The following is a 25,258-nucleotide window of genomic DNA, read 5'->3' as shown; positions in this document are numbered from 1 at the left end:
ATCAGAGCGAACTGAGTGTCTGTTGGTTTCCTGTTGATCGAACAGCTCCAACTGGCCTCAGTGGGAACGCTGAACAGAAGAGAAAAAACTCTGTTCTTCTGCCAAATGTGGATAGATGAAAAACAAATCTTCACTCTGCAGGCTGTTATCGCCGTGGGCGTGGGCGTACAGTGAAATACAGTACATCTCTCAGTGGCACTGGTCTACTTCCTCCTTCTTTGAACTCTCCCTGTCCAAATGTTCTTAGAGTGTCTACTCTGACTCAGTCTAAACATGTTCTGTCATGTTCAGACACAGAAACAATTCCTCAATAAACACCACAAACAAATGGTTTAGTGTGACTTGGTTTCTGTCTCCTGTCACTTGACTTCTCTCGGTCTGAGTCATCCTTCTCAGAAGTGCAATTGAACTGCACGGATACAAGATTCAGCTGGACTTGAAACTGGACAGATTTCCTCCCAGTGGTAAGAACAGTTCCTGACTCGATGACAGACAAATCCTTTAACAACTCCGTCAGTGATATATTATTGTTGGAACGTCAGAAAACGATAGAAATGGAAACAGAAATACTTTTTCTTTGTTTTATATCACATGCATTACATAAAAGGGTTTTTCATCACATTGTTAAACTTTGCAGCAACATAAAACTTGTTTTGAAATCCTGTCCCCTTTATTTTTTCTGCAAATGTGAATGCATTTGAAACCAGCGGGTGCTCCCTTCACACAGAGACAGCCCAAATATAATCAAAGTATCCGGGTGGCAGAGTATATTTGATGCAAGCTAACAAACATTAAATTTGAATTAAATCTGACAAAATATGGAGGAAACCTACTGTTAAACTCATCCGGCTGGAAAATGAGTTTCAGCTTTAAACCAAATGCTTAGAACAATTTGTGCTTTATGAGAACTGCTGCAAAGCAAGTTGGTTTTTAAGGTGTTAAAACTGTGTTCGGGTAAGTTTAGTGTAGGGTTTGGAGTTATGGATGTGGCTTAGTATTCAAATGCAGAGTAACAAGTGTGTCCGCATGTGTCATCTCCAGGCATGTGCATAGGTTTCTTCCAAGCACTGGTGGGACATCAGTGGGAGCATTTGAGCATGAAGGGTTCAGTTCCTTGATTTGTGCAGAATTTTGTGCATTTTCTCCACCGGCTTCTGCTGGAGTTTTTCATTTACGTGAAGAGAAACCCGAAAACAAAGCACCAGATGGCACAACCAGATTCCCTGAGTAAATCCTTTGCTTCTTTCTTGTTTTTACTGGCCTACATACATCTGTTTTAAATACTGGAGCGAGGTATGCCCGCTGAGCAGCCCGAAAATCTCCACATGTGCTTTCTGTTAAATCCAAAGCTTGAGTCTTTATTTTAGTATTTATGAATACAGAGTTTTATTCAATTTGCAGTGGAGAAACAAATGGAAACTTCACAATGGCAGTTTCTGTCCCTTACAATAATCCACTCCTGCACATGCATTGCAAAAAAATAGTTTAGGTAAATAAAATAAATGCAGTGGTGTTACATGCTTACCCTTTCAGATAAACAAAAACTTTAAAATAAAAAATCTGAATCGATCAAACTCACATACTGATTTGTTTTTTTGTTGTTGTTTTTACTTCCCGCCCACACGCGCTGCGCTGGTGTCAAATCAAACGTACCTCCTCAGAGCAGTCTGAAGCCGGTCAGCAGCTTGGAGCGAGCTCGCTGTGCACACGGGACCGATCGTTAATAAGACACAGTGAGTAAATATCAAACACCTTTATGTATCTATGAGACATATTCATGTTTCTATTGTATTCATGCAAGCTTCGTTTTAAAAGCTGATTGGCTGCTTAGATTTACGGTGAACACGAGAGACAGGTTTGTTGTGAGTTCGTTTTCTCCACCTGTGCTATGCAGTCACCATTCATTTATTTTTGTAATATTTTATATTACTGAGTGATTTAAGTCTGTTTGTTTGTCAGTTTTTCGTAATGTAGGTATTAAGAAGTCAGAAACATTATAACGAAGCAGTTATTGAATAAGAAGTTAGATATTTACTTGAGTCATGCATTCCAGTAAAGTTTTTAGTAAAATAAAGATTTAAATAGCTTTACATGCAAATGAATGTAAAATAATCAGCAGCAAGTACAATTTAAAGTAATATTAGAAATGTGATTTATCGTAACTGGTTCTTAGATTGTTTTGCTGAATCAATGTGGAGTGACATGCAGATATTTATTCAAGCACAGCATGTAATATGAGGTACTTTCACTTTATCATTTATACTTTAAATACACCAGATCCACTAAAAAGAAATGATAAGGTCTTTTACAAGCTTGTACGAAGATAAACATGTATTAGTGAGAGTATGGCCTTTTTCTCATTTATTTAAGTGTAGGACTTTCACATGTAAATGACTATATTTTAACATAGTACGACTGAAATTTTTGAACTTATCGACTCAGTTATTATTATTCCTTTATTACTGTTTTCTACAGTGCAGAGTAAAACTAATGAGCACTCAGTAAACATTAAACAGGAACATTATTGCACAAAAAGAAGATCATCAATTTCCTCCTTGAGCAGCACTTTGTTGGCTGGGTGTAAAAAAGTCCCTTTCCATAGCAAGACATCTTGAAGAAACCTTCAATCAAGAATCAGGCTCTCATTATGGATGGTCGTGAGCTTGGACCAACTGGGGTTGTGTAAATAACACATATGGATTCATTGTAAACCAACATATGTCTTTAATCAGAATCAGAATCAGCATACTTCATTAATTCCTGGGGAAATTATGTGGGTTACAGTTGCTCCAGTACCGTAACATCAACAAAAACAGACCAGACTATTTAACAGTAGAATGTTAAGATATAGGGAATAGCAGAATATAATATATAATCACCAAATAATAAATCATTCCTTAACATTACGCTTTGATAAGAGTTTTACTTTAATTAGTTTTGTTAATTTTGCCTCAAGATGTTTATTCTGAAGCCATTCTCACATATGCTGAACACGTGTTGCTTTTCCTTCACTTTACAATCCAGCTCATCTCAAGCCATCTCTGTTGGGTCTACGCTGGGGGAGTAAGGAGGCCGGGTCATCTGTTATGGTGGTTTGCTCACTGTCCTGTTAAAGGACAAGTGATTCAACTTCATTTCAAGTTAGCAACGGTGGCATTGAAAAAGAACAATTTCTAGAGGAGGAAACCTGGGGCAGAACCACATTCAAGGAGGGTGGACCACAGCAATAACCAGCTGTGGTGGAGAGATAATGTTCACTATAAACTCCAAACAGATGATGATTGTTTGTCGTTCCAAGCTGTTGACTTAGGTGTTCCTTTGAATTCTGAATAAATTACAATAAATCAACCTTGTCACACAAAGATCCTCTCAAACCATCACAGTTCCTTCTCAGTGCTACACAGCAGGATCCACAAACATCCAACCAACTTTGTGTCTTGAAACAGTTAGATCTAAACTAAGACTAATCGGGCCAGAGTAAAAATTTCCACTGCTCTGATGTCATGTCTGATGTGTCTCTTGGACAGAGTAGTTCTCCAAATCGTATCTGTCTTTCTCGATAATGCTTTATTTCATTTTGTTTATTTATTTTTTACAAATGAAAATATCAGAGGGACAGCTTATGTTGAATAGTTTTGAGATGAAGTTATAGAGGCAACACTGAAATGGTTTGAACGTTACTTGCCTGACTGCATTGTGCAAGTGTAAAGTTTAGTGGAGGGGGTGGGGGTTGTTTTTTCAGGACTTTATCTGAGGCCTGTGATTCCAGTGAAAGGACAGTTTCATTCTTCTGACTTTGTGGGAAAAGTTGGGGGATGGTCCCTGTGCATAAAGCAAGGTCTATAAAGACATGGTTGGGCAGATTTGGTGTGGAAGAACTTAAATGGCCTGCACAGAGTCCTGACCTCAACCTGACAGAACACCTTTGGGATGAATTAGAGAAATGTATTTCTGGAAGAATGGTTGAAAATTCCCATACACGCACTCCTAAACCTTGTCTAAAGCCTTCCCTGGAGAGTTAAAGCTGTTATAGATTGGGTGGGCTGATATCACATTAAACCCTATAGATTAAAAATGGGATCTCACCCAAGTTCATGTGGGTGTGAAGGCAGATGAGCAAATACCTTTGGAGCATAAGACGAGGCGAAAGACCACAGAGAAGATTCATGGATGTAGTGAAGGTGGACATGCAGGAGATTGGTGTGACAGGATGGTAGAGATAGGGTAAGATATATAGGGTAAGCTATAGTGACCATTAAGTGGGATTTATGGTCCATGACCATATTGTGCTCCTTTGTTTCCTTGGCGGTATGTTTTGGGTCATTGTCATGCTGGAAGAACCATCCACGACCCATCTTCAGTGTTTTCCTGAGGGAAGTAGGTACTTGTCCAAGAATTTGTCCTGTACCCTTGGCATAAAAACAGTCCCAGGATATTTTTCCACCTCCATGCTCCATGCTTGATTTTGGTTTCATCTGATCACAGCACTTTCTCCCAAGCCTTGTATCATTTAAATGTTCACTGGCCTGTACATGTCTGTTCTTGAGCAGGGGGACGTTGCAGGAACTGCAAGATTTCTATCTATTAATGTATAGATTGTTACGGATGGCATTTTAGTGACTGTGGTCACAAATGCCTTCAGATCATAGCTGGACTGGCCATCGGGCATACCGGGCATTTGCCCGGTGGGCCGCTGGCGATTTTTTGTTGTTATGGGCCGATGGATTTTTTTTTTTTTTTTAGGAAGGGTATATATAATGAAAGGTGTTGGATTGGCCAATTGGTCATGATCGACTCTGGGCTGGACCAATTACAGCCGAGGAGGCCGGATGGACCCTCCCCCTTGTTTAGCAATCACGTGATTTTTGCGCATTGCATGCCGGGAACTCGTGGCAAAACAATCCAAGTACCGCATCAAATGCAAGCATTTGCAGCACCGCAAAACGTTCATTCTCCGGTTCCAATGCCTTCTTGTTTTTTCTTTGACGCACAAAAAAGGAATGTACAAAACAAAAGGAGAACAATGCCGGTCCGTACAAAGACAGACTCGACGAAAAGACAAAGAAAAGATACGAGGAAAAAATCAAAGGAGTGAAAGGGTCAGACCCTTACGAGCACACAGAGTGGACAAAAGAGGTTAGCGTGTTGCCCAACTTTCACCACGCTCAGATTTATAATTATACGGTTCTTGGAGTGAGTGCATACACTCATGAAGTTTAGTAACTTCAGGTCACTGCAACAAGCCCAGGTACAGTTTACCGACGGATGGGTACAGGATCTTGAAATGCACCGTGTAGAACGAAAGACCATCATACGAACAAAGGTAAGTTTACCAGTCTCACAAATCGTCGTCATAAATACACATTCGTTAACCGTTTATTAATAGGACCTTTGAGCTCAACGGTAATTAATTAGTAGTGGAAATAATTTCTGGTTCATTACAGAAATGTAGCAGTGACAATAATATTGTATGCTGTAATCGCACTGGACAATTAGTGATACAAAACAACTGTTTTATCCTGTGAATAAAAGTATATGTTTTTGTCAATGTACCATGGTAATAACAGAAGCGAAGCGCAATATTGTGTCAGGACAATTCACTATTTATGCACAATAAACAAAGGAGCATAGCGCGACAATTTCTGTTCAGCGCCAGACTTGCTTGTAACCTATATCACTAATTATGTTAAGAAAAATGACGTATTAACTACTACAAAACTCTGACCTTTGTGGGAATGCTTGGAGCAGACTAACATGTGAGCTGGAGTGTTCTGGGACGTTATATTTGGTATATCCAGACCATCCGTGGCTCTTACTTCGGAAACATGGCTTAAAAAATTTCTCTTCAACGACATAATCCGATAAAACAAAACGATCTCTTTACCCGTCGGCTTCCCGTGGCTGTCATGCGACCGGCTATTGCAGTTAATAATACAACAGCTTCTTGCCATTTTTTGGGTTTCTTTTTATCGCTGTGTAACTGAGTTCAATTGAAAGCCTGCGTGCGCTAGTACCTCTTGCCACAAGTTCCCAGAACCCTTTGCGGTTTTACCCCTGAATGACGTCACATTTTCAATCTTTATCCTGGTGGGCCGGTCTCCAGTCAAAATGCCCGGGCCGATTTTTTGTCCCAGTCCAGCCTTGCTTCAGATCATTAACAACTCTTCCTGTGTAGTTTTGGGCTGATCCACCACCTTTCTAATGATCATTCTCACCCGTGAGAGTCATGGTCTGAATGCTGTGTTGGGTGTTGGGACAATAGTCTAGGATGAAGAACTTTGGCCACGTTTAATGTAAGAGTCCATGACTATGACACTACATACAGAAAGGATGCTTTTCTGAATATGGTTGCTCTGCAGAAAACAACCAATGGCCTTTTAATAATGCCCAACAGTTAACTGAAAAACATTCCACATGATAAACCCATATAACCAGGCAAAAGTAATGAAGATACTGCCAGTAGTGTTGTGTCTACAGTTTATTTTACAAGGGGAAAAATCATATTACAAACAACCTTGATTGGGTCAGTCTGTGCAAATGTTTGACATGGTTCTCTAAATATTTCCCGTGCCATTGCACTTTATTTGTTGATCATTTATTTGTGTGTAGAAGTGAAAAAATGTGGGCATCTCGTGCTCTGAACTTGACTCTAAAAACCTCGAAATCAAAGTCTAAAAAAGGGGAACACTTTGAAGATAATTATAAATGTAATTGTCAAATGAATGTAGTGGCAACAATAATATTCCCCTGTGAAAGTCAATGGAGAGGAGATTAATGTGCTGTAATCTTTGCAAGAGGATCTCCAGGGAAATTTGATAACATGCACTGGTAGAAACTAGTGCACTTTGGACTTATCAGTCTGCACAGAGGCTAAATGAACTTGTTTTATTTATCAAAGTGAAGGTACAAAAAGGGAGGAAGAGTTCAAGTCAGGGTATGGTGTCCAGATGTTACCACTGATAGCATCACGACAGAATAATTAACACACAATCACACAACTGTTTCCAGATTGCAGTATTTCTTCTTTACATGTATTTTCTTAAACCCAGGGAACGTGAAGTTTCTAAATGTTTCCTAATGTGGCTCCAGTTCTGCTTACAGCTTAGCAGTGTTGTATTTTACTGTTTTATTGTAATGGGAACATAAAATCCAGACATCAGATCTATAGTTGCCTGCAGCTTTACAGGAATCGTGGCGCTAAATTTTGATTTATTTTTGTCAGTTTCTAATTTGTGTTCCTTCTTGATTTAAGATAGTCCCCCTGCCAAGTAATGTGCACACTGTTGCTCAAGCAGAATGTTTAAAGACACGGTGAAATGCTTTTCAGTATTTTTACAACAAAATCCCTCTCTTCTTTTAACCAATAAGGTATATAATTTGTTCAGTATTCTTATGTTTGAGGAGTGGTTATATGAATCACCTGTGGTATACATCCTGACCTCTGTTGCACTGACTTCACTCCCTCAGAACAATCTCTCATTCAGCATTTCTCGCAATAGTGAAACTCTTGAAAATACAAAAAAACTGAAGCTGAGAAGAAAACAGAGAAAATAGAAATGAGAACTACAGCACTCGGTTTTAAAACTACAGCCATGGCAGAATGCGTCCTCTGGTTGCACCCTTCTCTATAACACTAACAGCCACTTGCCTTTAAAGTTGTTGATTAAATTTTCATGAGGAAAACTTTTTCATTGTTTTCTTGTATGCATATTCGAGGTGATCATGAACCCCAAAGCTGTATGGCTTTTGGGAATTTGTGCTAGCGTTACTGACATCCTTACCTTAAAAATTTGAAACACATCATATGACATACTAGCCATGCTGTAACTTGGGTTTTGGAATTTGGGGTTCCTGTGACATTTTCTTCTTTTTTGATCATAATCAAGCATTATTCATTTTGCAGATTAATTTCACTGTACTCATATCTATTGTTTCGATGAGAGTGGGTCAGCCTATACTTAACCATATTATTACAATAATATGGTGTGTTCATACAAAAAGCAAACCAACTTTTCCCCTCAGATATTGGTCCCCAACATTTAAAAAGAGGAGGAGCACGGCAACCAATCACGTTACAGCAACATACTTTCAGCCGTTACAGTGTAGCCTACCTTTCTCCAAACTGAGTTCATTTTCTCTGTGTTTTATCTAAAAGCAAAGTTTAACCAGACCACTCCAATCGTTATCTCTGCATCCTCCATTTCTGATTTGTCAGTGGTGTCAGGAGAACCCCAGCTGGTTCATGCTTAGGCTGTTTTTCAGCAATGTTGCAATATTTAAACTTGCACAAATGTACTATGCCCTCTTTGGTTTTGTTGAGAATGCACCATTACGCATGCAGTCATAGCTTTTACTACGAATGATCAAGAGAGACTGGAGGACAGGAAAAAAGAAAAGCTTGAAAGAGAATGAAACGTACAGTGCTCTTACAACATAAATAAAGTTTCATTTGGTTAATCTCTAAGGTTTCAGGGTTTTTGGGTTTTTTCTAAGAGGATAATCAAGGAAATTCTAAATGACTGCCCTGAATTACTGCAGTTAAGTCATATCTCAAGAACTGGATTTAAATCTGCCTCGTATATAAATCCTGCAAGTGTTTGTTGTTTGTATCACTCTGGGGATGTATATTTTTGTGAATGTTTACATCTGTATTTCCCTTGACAGTTTTATATCATCAACATGGAATTCTCAGAGGAAGACTACGACTATGAAAACACCACCTACAACTTCACCTATGATGACTATCCTGCCGTATGCGAGAAAGGGGACATCCGATCTTTCGCAGCCCTCTTCCTGCCCATCATGTACACCGTGTGTCTGGTGGTGGGACTGGCTGGAAACGTTTTAGTCGTGGCTGTCTACGCCTACCACAAACGCCTGAAGACCATGACAGATGCCTTCTTGACCCACTTGGCTGTGGCCGACTTGCTCCTGCTCCTCACGCTCCCTTTCTGGGCTGCTGATGCTGCAAGGGGCTGGGAGCTAGGGGAGGTTGTTTGTAAAATCGTGTCCGCCTGCTACACAGTGAATTTCACCTGCTGCATGTTGCTGCTGGCGTGCATCAGCTTGGATCGTTATTTATCGCTGGTCAGAGCACAGGATAGAGACCAAAGACGATGGCTACAGAGGGCGTTCACCAGGAAATGCTGTTGGAAGGTGTGTTTAGCTGTTTGGGTGACAGCTTTCCTCCTTGGCCTTCCTGATTTAATACGCTCAGAAGTGAGGCAGGCATCTGATAGAAATATCTGTCTAACCATCTATCCTTCATCTATGGCTCGAGGAGGTAAAGCTGTCCTAGAGGTGGTCGAGGTGTTGTTGGGATTCCTACTTCCTCTGCTGGTCATGGTGACCTGCTACTGGCGGGTGGGCTGTGCACTCCGGGGCCTCCCTGATGAGAGCAGAGGGAAGAAGTGGAAAGCTCTGCGTGTCCTTCTCATTGTCGTAGGGGTGTTTGTGATGACTCAGCTGCCTTACAACGTGGTTAAGGTGTATCGGGCAATGGATACAGTCTACAGTTTAGTGACCCACTGCGGGGCGAGTAAGGTGCTTGATCAGGCGGCTCAGGTGACAGAAAGCCTGGCTCTCACTCACTGCTGTCTGAACCCGATCCTCTATGCCTTTGTGGGGTCTTCCTTTAAGATGCACATGATGAGAGTGGCCAAGAAGTTTGAAGCGAAGCGAAGGAAGAGGGGAAGCAAAACAACAGAAACTAATGTGGAGGAGGGGATGGAAATGTCATTCAACTCCCACACTGCATCCCAAGAGACAAACTCATTCTCAATATGAGACATGACTAAAATGTCAGCGAGGTCTATGTGTCTATATATGCACACAAGGTCCAGCAGGAGAGCATATAAAGCTTTTGTTGATGTAGGGTGTAGCAGCAGTAGAAAAATGCTTGCAAATCATTAAACTGTTCAAAAATTCCACTAGTTTTAACAGTCTGTTCCTAAAAACAGTCTTTTTCTGCCAAAGCGAACAGTTTATGTGCTGGTTTCAAAGAGCTCCAATATATATTACTTTTGCCCTCTGTTGAAGAGAAAAAAAAATCATTTCAGCCACATATATTTTATGAAAAGACCTGCTGAGACAGTTTGTAGTTACTCTTTGCAGGAGTAGATGTATTTATTTACAGTAGTATCCATTAGTGACAATGACATCCACCACAGTGGGTTCACTGAGAACTAATTCAAGTATTGCATTAACTTTTCAAGAATTACGGACATTCTTATACACAGTGCTCCGTTTTCAAAATCTGGAAATTTTTTGATTTTATATTTAAAATAAATTTTAGATATAAGGATTCTTTTTAATAGCTGGATGAAAATCCAAGTCCACGGACATCACCAACTGCTGCATTTCATTTCTTGAGATACTCCACTTGGCTCATACTACAGCTACTTCAGTTGCTGCTTGTTTTTTTGGATTCAAAAAGCATGCTTTTCTAAGTTGAAGTCAGGTGACCAAGTGGCAAGTTAAGAATATCCCAGCTCTCTGCCCCGAGAAACTCTTGGGTTGATTTTCCAGGATGTTTTGGGTTTTTTCCGTGTGCACTGTAAAATGCTATCTGAGCAGAGACTACAGGCCTGTACACTTCATAATTCATCCAGCTACTTCTATAAGCAGGCACATCAAACACTAGTGACCCGGTTGCACTGGCAGCCATGCCAATGCCATAACACTGCCTCCACTATGTTTGACAGATGATGTGGTTTGATTCATATCACGAGTCATTTCTCTCTTCCTCCATATGTTTCTTGTCGTATCAGTCTGATAAAAGTTCATCTTGGTTTCATTTGTAAAAAAAAAAAAAGGGAAAGTCTAATCTGTCTTTCATGTTGCTGAATGTAACCAGCGGTTTGCACCTTGTGAAACACACTGTGCTGATCATTTATCATGAGGGTGTATCTGGAGAGTAGATTTTTCCAATAATATGTCTACCTCCTCCCCAGTGTTCTTGGTTGTTTTTTTAAACCAAGGAAAGAATTCTGCAATATTCCACTTTAGTTGCTTTCTGTGGTCTTTCAGGTCTTGTTTTTGAGCTGGCCTTCTTTTAAAGAACATACTAGATTGCAGAGTTAGAGATTTATGCTCTCTTTGACAGGTTTGTTTGTTTGTTTGTTTTTTCAACCTAATGTCCTACCTCACCCTTTTTTAATATCTTGCAGGACGTAATATAAGGAGTTCAGTAGACTTGTGCTTCTCTGAAATTTCACCAGAAACTTGCACTCTGCCCACACAGTTAAGATTTATTACTAAACTCTCTCTGCATTACACACTAAAAACACCCACAAAGGAAAGAAAAACCAGACCTGCTGGAACTTCAGCTTTGTTGAAAAAGTGCTTTGTTTAATTACAATCAACCATGAATAAAAACTCCAGACCCATTTCATGTAATAATCTGCACAGCCTGTAAACCAGATATTATATCGTGCACCTATGAAAGGGTGAGCAAAGACTTTAAACCTCTGTATGTTTGCCAAATATCTGTTTTTCTCAGCTCAGGATGTATCCTGAAAACTCTTAAAAAAACAAAAACAAAAAAAACCAACAAACATTAACCATCAACAGAATTGCTGTAGTGCGCTGCTGGTGTTTCAGAATCGTGTGATATATCTACATCCACTGGGACTTTGGTTTGATGTGGGAACGCCGCATTTGTTGTTTCCTGAATTCCTAGGAACATCTGAAACACACATTTTTCCACACACAGATTCGCTCCTCTGCACTGAGAGCCGAGGCTGCACAGCGGGGTAAAAAACACTTTTTTATGAGTCAATGACGACAAGTTTGTAATCGTACTTTATCACTACATATGGGTTTACCACTGAGCTGAAATTCCTTAGAAAATGTGTAGCTGCAGACAGAGGGAGGGCTGGACACATTCAGATATTGTTACCCTTACCGTCCAGCATCGGCATCATTAACCCTGACAGATGTAAACAGGATACTGCATAGTTCAAATGTTTTTGATGTCTGTTGCAACTTGTTTTTCTTTTTTCCTTTTTTTTTTTTTAAATGCTCCAATTTGACAAAATGTATACAATCGAATGTTTACTTGTGTCATTCATTTTCTATTCATTAGATGTGAGGTTTATTTATTATTCTTTGGTATTTTTTTTTCCCCTGCATCCCAGCTGGTGGAACTCAAGTATTGGTGTATACTGCAGGTCACACAATGTGGAAAGCATCTGAGAAATGTTATCCATCTGTTAAAAGAGCAAAACACTTTATTGAGCCAAAAAAGAAAAAAAAAAGGGGGGGGGGGGGAGGGGGTTGATCCAATTTGAATTGTTGCATACCTTCTGTGTGATTCAAGACAATTTTGAAAACAATTACTTGTTTCAGACTCAAAATTTGCATTCGAGTGATTTTTGTTCATTTTCCTTACATGAATTTCCTTTGCAAATACAACTGTGCTCATTAAACTGATTTATTGAGAACATAAACAATATATCTTACAATAAAAAATGAAGTATACAAAAAAAAAAACCCAACTCTGCATTTGTACTATATTTAGAACAAAAGTGCAACAAATTAAATTAAATTATGATTAAGGCAGTCAACTAACTTCAGTTTCAAACCTGAACTACTTTTTTTTTTTAATTAAATAAGTAAAAATATTCAATTATTTAACTAATGATAGGATAAACTGAGGCCTAAAATGGCAGTATCACAATAATTTAGAAAAGAAAACTTTCTGACATTTTCACAAAAACAAGGTAAACAAAATGTAGCCAAACCATTAATTCAATAAATACAAAACGGTGGTTGAAATTTAACTGGGAAACTGAACAGATGAAGACGTACTGCATGAAGACAAAGCTTACATCTCCTGAACTGGATCATCAAAGAAGCAAATACTGAAATGTTATTGCAAAGTTCAACTTATCTACAACACTGTTACAGTCCCAAAAGTGGATAAGCTGTGCAAAGGAAAACAGTTATCAACAACTCAAGCTTTCCGCTGGATGTGGAAAAATACAGAGACACAAAAGTGCAGCAGGAATGTGAAGGATTTCTCTGTTTACTTGAGACCTCGTGGCTCATGGCTTTATAAATACCTTATGGTTCATTAAATCAGGCACTTTTTGCTGGACAGAGTCTGGATATGTTTAGCTGTGAGGTGCACATCAGTGAAGTCTTTGTTTTTTGTTTTTGTAAGATGACAGTGGTATATCAAAGTATCATCTCTGAAATTTTAACAAATAGAACAAATCTTTACAGTTTTTAAGAGGCAGAAAGTGCTTCTCAAGATTGTAAGAGTGTGCATCAGAGTCACTGTCAGACATCAGTAATTCAGGATCTGCACATCAAACAGGTCACACACTCCCTCGTTGTCATCCAGGTTGAAGCTGTAGTCTATACCTGAATTTGGAGAAAGGAATCAGTGCAAAAATGAAAAGATGGCACCCACACTGAACACACATTCCAGCTGTTGATGATTTAGGACCTAGATCAGAATGTGAAAGGCAAGGCCCAGAGTTCAGAATTGGCCCGACAAAGACATTAATCCAGCCCGCTGCACTGCTTTGGAAAATGTGAAGGAGGGCAAACATTTACACTTTCATCTGTATTTTCATAAGTTTTACAGCTCCTTTAATAGATAAACAATTAAATAACATTTTATATTCATGTTTAACATTCCTGTTTTTTTCGTAGTCTACTATAGAAATTTCCCTTTTCTTAATTACCGTATTTTCACGACCATAAGACGCACTGTGCTAAAAGGCGCAGTCTCAGTTATGTGTGCCATTACTGTATTTAACACACACATAAGGCGCACTGGATCATAGGGCGCATACAAGTACCGTATGCGTATTTAAAAATAAAGCGGGAGCAAACCTGAGTTCGGTACCTTACTCACATTTTTATTACCAGTAATCGTCATCATCAACAACACACAAGCATACAAGTGTGCGTATTTAAAAATAAAGCAGGAGCAAAACAAAGTTTGGTACTCACATTTTTATCATCAATCAAACCCATCGAAGTCCTCATCCTCTGGGTCTGAATTGAACAGCTGCGCTAAATCTCCATCAAACATGCCAGGTTCACTTTCTTCACTGTCAGAGTCACTTTCCGTGCCGTGCGGCTCCTCGGAAATGATGCCGGCTTTTGCGAAAGCTCGAACAACAGTGCCAGCAGACATGTTAGCCCAAGCATCTACAATCCATTGGCAAATTGTGGTGTAACTCGCCGGGCGCTGCCTTCCACTCTTGGTGAAACTGTGGTCTCCATCCGTCATCCATCGCTGGATGTGTTTGTCGCCGATGTGTTTGCTGCAGTAGGAGCGGAAGATGGCCAGCTTTTCCTTATAATCCGCTGGAAGTTGCTGCGCTACCGTAGTCCTGGTCCGGATGGAAAAATGGCACCGTTTCATAAAAAGTGAAAGTGAAACTGCTTTTAGCCGAATGGTGACCGTCGAAACGCTTCTCCCGCTCGTTCTTTGCTCGATGATCCACCGCTCGAGTCTTTCCTCCAACTCGGGCCACCTCGCCTTATGTCCGCGGAAACTCAACTGCGTTTTCTTGACCTGCCGGAGCTTGTTTTCTAGTTTCCTCCATTTGCGAACCATCGATTCGTTAATCTTAAATTCTCTCGCCGCTGCTCGATTTCCATGTTCCTCCGCGTAGCTGATGGCCTTCAGTTTAAACTGTGCTTCGTAAGCGTGTCTCTTTGCCACTTTCAGGGTTGTTAAAACAACGATGTCCTGCATAACGCACATACCTGTTCTTTTATACAGGTATGTGCGATAAAGTCAACGCACACACTTCACCCTTTAGCGTTCTCATGGTGTTCTCTACTACGTCCTCCTTACAACACACAGGGCGCACTGCGCTATAGGGCGCGCCGTACTTTTTGAAGAAAATCTAAGACTTTTAAGTGCGCCTTATGGTTGTGAAAATACGGTAACAAAAATGTTTTGAACAATGAGCTACCAGAACTTTTTCGGTAATTTTACACTTTTATTTTTGAGTTTAAGCCCAAAGAGTTGTGCTGTCAGAGCAGCATTTCTTCTTTAGACTGTAGAAGTGGATGACTTGGGTGACTGATGAAATGTTTCTCCCACTGAAAACTAGAGATGGCACGATACCACTTTTTTATGTCCGATACCGATACCGATATCATAAATTTGGATATCTGCCGATACCGATATGAATCCGATATAGTGTTTTTTAATCAACAAAACTGTTTTTTAAAATATCTTGCTGCATTTTGCAAGTCTGCAAGTTCATACTCAAGTTTAAAACAACAACTACACTAAAGCTATTCTGTTATACCTGTATACAAAAAAAATATTTCATAGTTCAGCAATACTGATCAATCTAATAAACTTAGACCTACACCATCCTCCCTATTCTGGTATTTTAAAGAGTACTTAGTGTAAATATTAAGCAACCTAACTAATAGGGTTCCAACTCCCAGCAACAACAAAAATAAATAAATAAAAAATAGGGAACCACCCCTCACGCTCCACCTCATGATGCTTAATCGACGTAATCAACCTTAATTTGATGCAGTGTGGAAAAAAAATGCACAGAAATCAATTATTTTTCAAGAAATATTAAATAGATTCAACATCTTTCTTCAACAAAATTGCAGACTGCACAGATGGTACCTTCCCAGAGGAAAATGTACTATAGCTTACTAGGGTATATATATATATATATTAGACTTAATAGTCACTATATACAGTAACTGACTTCTATTCATTTTACATCAAATTAAAACTTTGTGTGTCAGATAATTATTTATTAAAAGCTCGACATTTTAAATGAGAATAAGAAAGAAAAGTATGTCTTTGTGCCCCTTTTCCCTGTTAATGCCCTATCGGCCCCCCTGGCTAAACTCTGCTAGATCCGCCTCTGCACAGTTACCAGCCGTCAGCTACGTAGAAAAAGATCCTGGTGTAGAAAGTAATATTAAATAAATTCTAACAACAGCTTATCAAGCTTAAACGTGCTGCTGTTGTTCAGCCGCTGGTTTGCTCTTTCTGGCGCAAAGTGGACCAAAAACAAACAAGAGAGACTCACAACAGAAAAGCCGATCAGCTGATCATTAGCAGTTTCACGATTGAAGTAGCAGCAAGAGAGAGAGAGAGGCAGTCGCTTGTTAAGCTTAACGTGGGAATGCTTTACAAACATTCAGAGATGGACTTACACACTTGCTTTACTTCTCTCGGGGATAACTTTGTCGGAGATGAAATGCCAGGTTGCTAGCGAAGCTCCAAATGCTATCCAGACCACCGACAGGTCCCGCATGCCACAGCTGCTCTATCACGTGATGCATACTGCTCCGACGTTCTGAGGCGAGTTACGGCGTGTTGCAAGTTTTGTGAGGTGCTTTCGTGATATTTAATGGATCGGATTACAATTTTTATTTTTCTCCGATATCCGATCCAGTAATTTAGGTCAGTATCGGACCGATACCGATACGTAATATCGGATCGGTCCATCTCTACTGAAAACACTACTCCCAGGTGAACAGAAGCAACTTTTTGGGAAATGTTAATATGCCAAATTAAGATGTTAAATATGTCAAATAATAAACCTGCTAAGCATCAGGATGTTAGCATTAACTCAGGAGCATCTGTTAATCATTTGAATGTCTTCTCTTTGACCTCCAGTCGTTAAAATGGACACATTATAGTGATGCCTAAGGTCTGAAAGGTAAAACCAGAGAGCTTTATAACAGAGTTAGGGGTCTCAGTTTATCTGAAATAGGACTTTATGGAGGTCTATATGTAGGTAGACTACCTCCAGTAGTTAGGGGTAAGTGTGCCCCCAATTAGACAGCATTACAGAAAATTGGGGCGATGAATGGAAGCCAAGCAATGCACTGCTGTGGAGGGGTGAGCAGCAATATATATTTAAGCGTAGATACTGAATGTAGTTAAAACAGGTGCTGTGATGCTTACCATCAGTGGACATGAGTTCCTCAATCAGGTCAACAGCTCCTACAAAGAAAATTAAAAACATGTTTCTATTCCACTGTGGTGTTAAACGTTCACTGTTCTGGACCATTTGTAGCATATCTGTAAACAATTCATTCCTTTCCTCCCACTGAAAGAAAAAACATTAAATAAAAGCATGCTTAGACCTAAGAACGTCAACTGAATCAGAACTGAAACAAATGTGAAGTAAACATTAAAAAAAGGAAAAAGACTTATGATTCTATTCATATCCCTGGGCCTCACCCTCTCGGTTATCCTTCATGTGGTCTCCAGTGGCACTGAGCTTCAGTAGGCTGCTCACATCCAGAACAGACTGGAACTCCTGGTCCACCAAGTCCATCTCCTGCTGCTCCAACCCCATCACTGGTCGACCGTGATAGACTGCAGACAGAATGAGGAGTCGAAACAAGGTCACTTAACCTCATAATGAAGGATTAAGTTATCTGGAGGCAGAAAACAACAAATGTTGGAATGTGCACTTGTTTACTATAACCCTGGAGAACCCATGGGGTCAAATTTGACCCCATGGTTTCCTTCAAAAACCAATGGGGTCGGCTCTGACCCCATGGGTTCTCCAGGGTTAATGTAAGAGTTCGAAAAACATGATTACCACCAATCTCATTTGTCCAGTAAATAAGAAGTTAATGCCAAAAGGCTGTTAATTTATTAATGTCCACGAGGTCATGCCTGAAAAGAATCCTATACATGGCCCACTTTAAATCTGAATTATTTTTACCTAACTCATTCTTAATGTACAAAAAAAATAAACACACCCAACCCTATGCACTGGCTTCTCATCTACACACCACTGTGCAAAACATACCATAAGCTTTCATTTTACAGAATCCAAGTGTTTCCAAATGTTGAGTAAGTAAAAATCATTCAGTGAAAGGTCTTGTGATTTTGTTGGGGCAATTCCTCATTTTTTTATTTTCTGGAAGGATGGTCAGACTGGGTTTCGCTTTGACACTCTTCTACTTTTAGTGCAACTCTGACTCATCCTCTATAAAACTTAGAGCTGTCAGCTGTCGAGCTGTCAGATATACTGGAAGTCTTTTTTTAATAAAGCCACATGAACATATGCAATGATTAGCCACATTAAAACCAGTGAAGTATATGGCACCGCAATGCAATATTCTGATGGAGGGAAACTGGCATCAACGTGGATGTTACAAGCACCACCCACCTAAATACTGTTATAACCCTTAACAGGCTGCCCACAGGTTGCATGGAATCCAGTCTCAGCATTACAGAAATGTACAAAAACAAGTCAAATTAAGGGAGCGCCAACAAGACCCACTGCAGGCATCCTGGTGACGGACACCACAGGATAACTTCAGCGGTCCTGTGACCATACTCAGAGGGGCCAGAGCTGTTTTGCACAAGTGTATTTTTCCACAGTATTAGGCAGGTGGTGAGGCAACCTTTAAGCAGTGTAAACAAGTTGTCAAGTAGCTGCGATTGGGAGAAATTTGATATCTTGTGACTCATTTAGGTGGAGAATGTTATTCCAGAGAATCTGATAAATAAAAATGAAACTGTCCCATAGTAACAGCACTTTGAGGTTATTGAAGATCAAGTTTTCTGTGCAAAATTTTGTTCATACTCTCCTTGTTTATCATTTTTTCACAAGCTACAAGAGATTGAAGTAAATCTGCAAAGAAATGGGTCAAACTGTGCATACTGACGCTACAGTTTTCCTAAGACTTTAGATTCTTTTCTTACGGCCTAGATCTGGTTCATGTAACTCTGAAAGTCAGCTTGCTAAGAGAGGGAACATAGTGACAGACAGCAGTTTTATTTTTTGTTTCAAGATATTAGCACTGTATAGTATTACAGAAGAAAGTAGCAACTAATAAGTTCTGCTGTTCTTGCATGTCAAGACTCTACAACAGCTAATACTTCCAAGTCAGCTGATAAACAGCAATACTTTTAAAACAATAAATCAATCACATTTACATAATCAATTTCAGTGTTGTCCGTGGACAGTGTCTGATTAAAGTGCAGACTTTCCGGTTTCTTTAAAGGGTTTTAAGAAAAGTACTGCAGCAACCGTTTTGGAATTGCAGCTATTTTAATACACAAGCTCTACATTCAGTGACTCAGAACTCACTAGACAACTGACTGACAAGCAGCTTCCTGTCAAGTGAGGCTTGTTTCCACGTTACCTCACAATAAAACATCTATGACTTCCATGTTGATGTTGCGTACGTGGTTTACTGGAAGCTGAGTCTGTCTGGACTGTGTCTGTAGGCAAAACATTTCCCTGAAGCCATCCTGCAATACAGTTAAACAACCAGGAGATCCTCTGATATTTTTATAAGACTGACAGGCCAATCATTTTGCATTCCAGTGCTGCTGACAAACACCTTTATAACCAGATACTAAAAAGTAAATAGCAAATTGAGAATTTTACACGGTGAATTACAAGAATTACATTTACCTCTATTTACCATTAAAAATAATGATAATGCAAGTTTTTCTTCACCTTGAAAGTTATGGTGTGGATTTGGTAATTTCTGGTATTGTTAAGGAACTATTTTTGAATAAATGCCAGCAAAGGCTGCACAGTACCGGTTGCAGTAATATGCCAAGAAGTGTTGCAATGCATCCGGCCATGACCAGACATGACTATGTGAACATCAAAAATACCAGAAGTGAAATCCTTAAATGAAGAAGGAAGCACTTTTGACTGCTCCTGAGGGGTCACCACAGAGGACACATCTGCACGTTTTATTCTGACACAGATTTCACGCCGGATGCCCTTACTAACACAATCCTCCTCCCATTTATCCAGACTTGTGACTGGCACTCCCAGTACACAGGCCTGGGGCCCCCTGAGGCTTAAATACATTAAAGTGTTAAAAATCAGGACCACACATGCAGTTTATTCTGTTAAAATAGGCACTGAAGTTCAGAAACAACATGCGCAACTGTTACTTGAGGCCAGTTTATACCACCTTCACATTATATCTAAAATATTTTATCAGTTTCTTTCTTTAAGCCAACATGCATGGGATTTATAACTATAGATTTATAGTTAACATCCATAACAATCTGGCACTACAGAAAGAAGAGGAATGCAAACTCCATTGTTAAAAGCAGTTAAATGAAGGGCAGTGCTTACAAATCAAATGTAACAGCAAAAGCACCCATCACTCATAGTAGATCACTCATTGTTTAACATCGACAGTGTGTCTTTCTTAAAAGAAAACACACTATCATGTGTGTTAGGACACATTCATTCTTTTAAGAATATATGATGTTTGATACATTTATTTATTTTTATTTTTTTATAGAAACGACAGTCTTTATATAGGACCTCAAAAAAGGGGTGTACAAAACATAAACTGACCGACATCAGAACAACATATAATGGCTTCCTGAAAACTTTCTTTTCCTAGCTAAACATGAGTAACTCCCAAGTCTACAACAAAGGATAGGAAGTCTTCTAATGAAAATATGTATTAAATGCTCTTTTTTAGCAGAAAATTTAATCTATAATTAACAGCTCTCACTAAACATATGGCTAGCAATTAAATCATTTACAAAATAACCAAAATGCTGTTATCAAACAATAAACTGCAATAAAGTTACAACAATATAAAGTAATATTTATTACCCTAGTGCAGTGGTTTTCACATTTGCTCCTGTGTGTGACTCTGACACCGAAAACCTGAAACCTTATGTAGCACCACAAATTGGTTGACTATATAATTAGTAAAAACTATTCCAACGAAAACTGAACATCAGAAAGTAAACCTAGTTCTTCTGAATTGGTCACTATGTCAGAAGTTTCTTCTGAGGCCACTTTAAATTTCACAAATGACTCAGGTTGTAGAAGTTTTTCTTGACTACAAATGCAAAATTTTTATTACACATGTGTTCACCGCAGCCTCTTTAGCAGGCAGTAAAACTCTGTGGTGGTTTTGTTGAAGAACTTCAACAGCATTAAAATTCACATGCCCTAAAGCCCATCCTTACCCATCTGCACGTCAGGAGGGGTGGCCGACGGAGTCAGCACATCATCATGTTCTGGCAGCACCATCTGGTGGTCTGAGCAGAAAGACTCCTGGCTGCAGCAAGAGGTGGTGTTGGTGTTGGAAGTGGAAACTGAAAGAGGGAATCTCTGCAGGCTCGCGGGGGTGCTGGGTGGAGTTGGCATCTGACAGATGTCATCAGTGGGGGGTACAGAGAAGACCACAGGCACTCTGGAATCTGAATCTCTGTTGATAAGCATGACCTGAATGGGAGCAGAGTGGCTGCGCAGGTTCACCTGGTACTTCTTTTGACCACTCTGACCCTTAAAAACAGCAGCATGTCATTAAGTATGTCATTTAATAAAGCAGTTATATAGTTGATCTTTTTTTTAAGAATATTTAAAACTGATCACATGATCACAAGGGCATGAAATAAGATGCTTGCAGTGATAAACACAGAAAACTGTCAGATAAATGTGCAGTGTTTTTAGGTTTGCACTGTTTAGTTTCTGTGCAACTTTACAGTTTTACTGTTTACCATCACAGCAATATCTAGACGCTCATAAAGTTACAGGCTAGCTGATTGATGTTAGAGCACACATATGTACACTTATGTACAAAATAAAAAGCCAAATGTAACGAGAATCTTGCAGCTCACTCACAAGCTTTTATCCACCTGTAATAAAATCTGCTAGATAAAGCCTGTGCTGTGTCTGGCGTCTGTTCTCATTAAAGCAGAGTCAAATAAAACAGTACATTTCTATACAACCAAAGCAATACTACCATTTCTGGCAGTGGCACCTCCAGCTGAGTCCCAGCAGGAGCCACAACAGCTAGAAGTGTTTCTTCACTAAAAGCGCTGCAGATGTCTTCATGCGTCACAAATTTATATGTGTAGAAGTGTTAAAGAAGCCGGATTACTGTTTGAAGGAAATGGAGACAATAAACTTGAAAAACAAGAACTGTGAGCATTGTGCAAATCGGGATTAGCCTGGATGTCATTTCACTACTTGACAATGGCAATTATATTTATAATCCCTGCTTTATAGTGTTTTCTTTGATCAATAGGCAAACAATGTTAAAAGGATCAGAGAAGGATTTGTTGTCTCTGAACTGAGTAAATGGGGCCTCGAGGGAACTAGAATTACAAACCATGCAGACAACAGTACAAAAAAACACCTGGTGATATTTCACTGCAAAACAAAGCAAGCCCTACTAACAGATATTTTACTCATTTAATATGAAAAAAATGAGTTAAGATTTGGTTATTTTACAAAGTCTTAAGATGAAAAAGAAAATCAGAACTTCTCTTCTGCCAACATATGATAGAAAAGGCAGAGCGATGACATGAGATGCACAAAAGCAGTGTCTCCAAGTGAACTAAATAAAAACATTTATTTAAAAAATGTAGTCATAAAAAGGATATGTGTTGACAATGGGATCGTGGTTCAAGTGTTTGATGTTCTCCTCCAGCCAGGCCTTCTGGTTGTCCAGCTCTTTCTCTTGGGCTTCCAGCTCAGCAATTTGGGCCTTTAAGACATTTACCTGCTCCAAAGCCTCCTCAGTTTGGCTGGCTATGTTCTCACCCCTTAACATAACGTACAGGATAAGGATGTTTTCTCAGCATTTGCTCCATCTGCTTCATCTTCAATTAAAGTGTGTTTATCTTTAAATTAATGTAAGCACCAACTCTGCATGCATTTTTAAATCTACAGGAACATTAAAATAATAACAACTTTTTGAAATAGTAAACATTTTGTCTCACACCTCCACTGGATTACATTCTTGTTTTTCTTCTCAATTAGCCCCACCCCTTCCAGTACATTGGTGATATCATATATCCTCCTCTTCTGCTTCACTGCCAAGCTGTCTGCAGCCTGTTAATTCAGACAGACATATCAACATCACATCCATATTTCCATATCAGCTGTTCGTTTATAGCATCTTGAGATATACACTTGCAGGTCCATCATAGATACCAGGAAGTTTCTGCAGGAAATGCTTCATCGGTGAATCCAAGAAATAGGGAATTTGGCAAATTAAGCCGCACAAAATAACAAATCAAACTCCTTGGCAGAAGAAGCCAGTTATACAATACCAGAGGCAAAGGGAGGAGGGAAAGGGCTGAGTAACCTGCTGTGTAAACATTGCCCAAGTTTGGCGGGCAAGAAGAGAGGGAAAATGCTACCAATGATAAAAAATAAATAAATAAATAAACAGTTGCAGTAATTAAAGCTTCAAGTAGATCAGAGATTGACACAGGCAGTTAACATGAAACAGAAGTCTCCAAGGAGAGCACTGGAGTGTAAAAGTCATTTACAAATTTTACTAGATGCCCAATACTTAAGGACATTGCTAGTGGGGAAATTGAATAGATGAAATCAATTACATATATAAAACTGACTGGAAAAAATTTGATTTGGGTACCGCATTGTTATATGTTACTGCAGGATCCCACAGGGAGTCAATTGATATCTGCTAGGTCTCAGGAGCATAAAGACAGGTAGGCAGAAACCTTAATTTCAGGAGTTAAGTCTTAGCCTTCTCTTTTAAAAGGAGATGATTCCTATTTCATCTTATAGCCCATGGACATATGAACCTGGTGACACTGGGTCACAGGATAATGCCATGTTTAATCATAATGCAAAAAGACTGGGGATCAGGGTGCCACTCTGGCATCTCCCCGGTCGCTCATTAAAAGTAGGTTTCAAGGGAGACTGCTAAGTGTATTTTAGTGCAATTCAATTAGGCCTGATTTAGCATTAAACACACGATAAATTGATAAAGCATATGAAATACAATGATTAGCTAATTTTCTGTCAACAAACACTCTAAAAAAATTTTCTTTAATGAAGAAAAAAAAACCTTTTGAGTATCAGTGGAAGTATAAAGGAGGAGTCCGGGTAATGGCGGCTTGCTAGTCCACCTGTTAAAAAAATCAGTATACCTGACTGGACCCGTAATGACCGACAGCCCTTTGTTCGCATCTGTTGTATTAATGTTGTCAGTGGAAAACACCACTTAATGCTCCCCCCAAAACAACCCACAAAACCCGTCGTCTCCGTTTTACTGACCACTTTCAAATCAAGGACGCCGTCCTTGGCTTCTTGGAGCAGGCTGACAAACTTAATAGTGAGGAGCCCCAAACTTTTCTCATGGCGACTCGATGTCGAGGGTGCCGTCTCAGTCGTCTCAAACTCCATCTTCTTTTTATAAAAGAAACCCTTACTTGTTTTTACTCAGCCACCTACGTTTTAATGAGAATAACGATAATTTCTTTAAATAGCAAATAACGCCGGATCCCTTAACGGGACGATAGCAGCACCTGAAGGGTTTTTAAATGAACGGACGTTACGTTAGGGTCCTGTTGCTATGGCAACCCATTTGCGGCTCGTGCCACGGTCGACCCCCACCGCCGAGCTCGTGCCAACTAAGTCCCGCCTCCCCGCACATCAAACATCACTGACCAATCGGTACGATTAGTATTAGTATGGAAGCCCATAGCAGCCAAAAATATAGGTTAGCATTTTTTTAACTAATTAAAAAAAACATATAACATTTTATTGAGCTATTCTACTTATTTAAATTATTTTGTTATAGGTCGTGTTTAAATTTAGCTTTCCTAACAAGGATTTCATACCATCTAAGTATATCTTATCATATTTTGGTAAAATTCCCAAACACTATATTCAAATTAACTTTTTTTTTTATCTTTACTTGATAAGTCATAGTAACTTAACATTCTTGTCATTTTTATTTTTTAAAATGGGGAAAAATCAACTAATCCTAACAACTAATCCTATATACAGGATTATATATAGCACCTATTTAACACAAATTACAAAAATGTTTGGACATCTGTAAAATCACAGTGAAGTGACTTTTAAATCTCATGATCCCATGGGGTGTTTTGTTATTCACAACTGAGACATTTTGTTTTATAATGACAAGTTCTAGCTTATTTTGAGTTTGATGGATGGCAGCAACATATCCCAAAAAGGACAGCACTGGGACAATGAAAGCCTGAAAAAAAATGATTTAAAAGAGAGAGAAAGAGAGAGAGAGAGAGAGAGAGAGAGAGAGAGAGAGAGAGAGAGAGAGGCCAAAGGACTATTTTACTAATTAACTAGCAACAGGTCAGTAATGTGACTGGTTATAAAAAGAGAGGTGTATCATAGAGGCAGATTTTCTCAGAAGTAAAGATAAGCAGAGGAAGAACAGGTTCACAAATATGAAAAAAAAGACCTGCACTACAAATTGCATTATAAATGACAATTTCAGAAAACTGTTCATCAGCGTGAAATTGTGAATACTTTGAATA

At 39.3% G+C, this 25,258-nt stretch overlaps 2 protein-coding genes across 7 annotated transcripts; one reads left to right on the top strand and one right to left on the bottom strand.

Annotated features, from left to right (window-relative positions):
* The first annotated feature begins 319 nt into the window (after positions 1-319).
* Positions 320-9,929, top strand: ackr4a (atypical chemokine receptor 4a). 5 transcript variants are annotated; one of them, XM_080293316.1, is made up of 4 exons: positions 320-464; positions 1,042-1,227; positions 1,662-1,733; positions 8,665-9,929. In XM_080293316.1, exon 4 carries the CDS (start codon positions 8,680-8,682, stop codon positions 9,784-9,786), a length of 1,107 nt encoding a protein of 368 aa, XP_080149442.1. In that variant the 5' UTR covers positions 320-464; positions 1,042-1,227; positions 1,662-1,733; positions 8,665-8,679; the 3' UTR covers positions 9,787-9,929. The 5 variants fall into 5 exon arrangements, with proteins under 5 accessions (XP_080149442.1, XP_026005831.1, XP_080149443.1 ...); XM_026150046.2 differs by lacking the exon at positions 1,042-1,227 and having other exon boundaries at positions 338-464; XM_080293317.1 differs by lacking the exons at positions 320-464; positions 1,042-1,227 and having other exon boundaries at positions 1,585-1,733.
* Positions 9,930-12,103: 2,174 nt separating this feature from the next.
* On the bottom strand, positions 12,104-24,375 carry e2f5 (E2F transcription factor 5). Of its 2 annotated transcripts, none has more exons than XM_080293319.1 (8): positions 24,012-24,375; positions 22,705-22,814; positions 22,368-22,525; positions 21,721-21,833; positions 20,942-21,254; positions 17,201-17,338; positions 16,922-16,960; positions 12,104-13,368 (listed from the first exon to the last, which is right to left on the bottom strand). In XM_080293319.1, exons 1-8 carry the CDS (start codon positions 24,138-24,140, stop codon positions 13,292-13,294), a joined length of 1,077 nt encoding a protein of 358 aa, XP_080149445.1. In that variant the 5' UTR covers positions 24,141-24,375; the 3' UTR covers positions 12,104-13,291. The 2 variants fall into 2 exon arrangements, with proteins under 2 accessions (XP_080149445.1, XP_080149444.1); XM_080293318.1 differs by having other exon boundaries at positions 20,942-21,260; positions 24,012-24,373.
* Between the last annotated feature and the right edge of the window lie 883 nt (positions 24,376-25,258).

The sequence above is a fragment of the Astatotilapia calliptera genome, chromosome 18 (genome assembly GCF_964374335.1).
Source record: "Astatotilapia calliptera chromosome 18, fAstCal68.1, whole genome shotgun sequence".
Taxonomy (NCBI): domain Eukaryota; kingdom Metazoa; phylum Chordata; class Actinopteri; order Cichliformes; family Cichlidae; genus Astatotilapia; species Astatotilapia calliptera.
The sequence above is the reverse complement of the archived record's forward strand: the minus strand, read 5'-3'. Positions and strand labels throughout refer to the sequence as shown.

Bases quoted from the DNA above. Each gene is read 5' to 3' on its own strand.
- ackr4a (XM_080293316.1), top strand. From the start codon at position 8,680: ATGGAATTCTCAGAGGAAGACTACGACTATGAAAACACCACCTACAAC.
- e2f5 (XM_080293318.1), bottom strand. From the start codon at position 24,140: ATGGAGTTTGAGACGACTGAGACGGCACCCTCGACATCGAGTCGCCAT. The intron at 21,834-22,367 runs ACACATATCCTT...TTTAACACTTCT, and splicing joins GAACCACGATCCCATTGTCA to ACACATATAAATTTGTGACG. The intron at 17,339-20,941 runs GTAAGGATGGGC...TTCTGTCTGCAG, and splicing joins CCCTCCTGACGTGCAGATGG to TCTATCACGGTCGACCAGTG.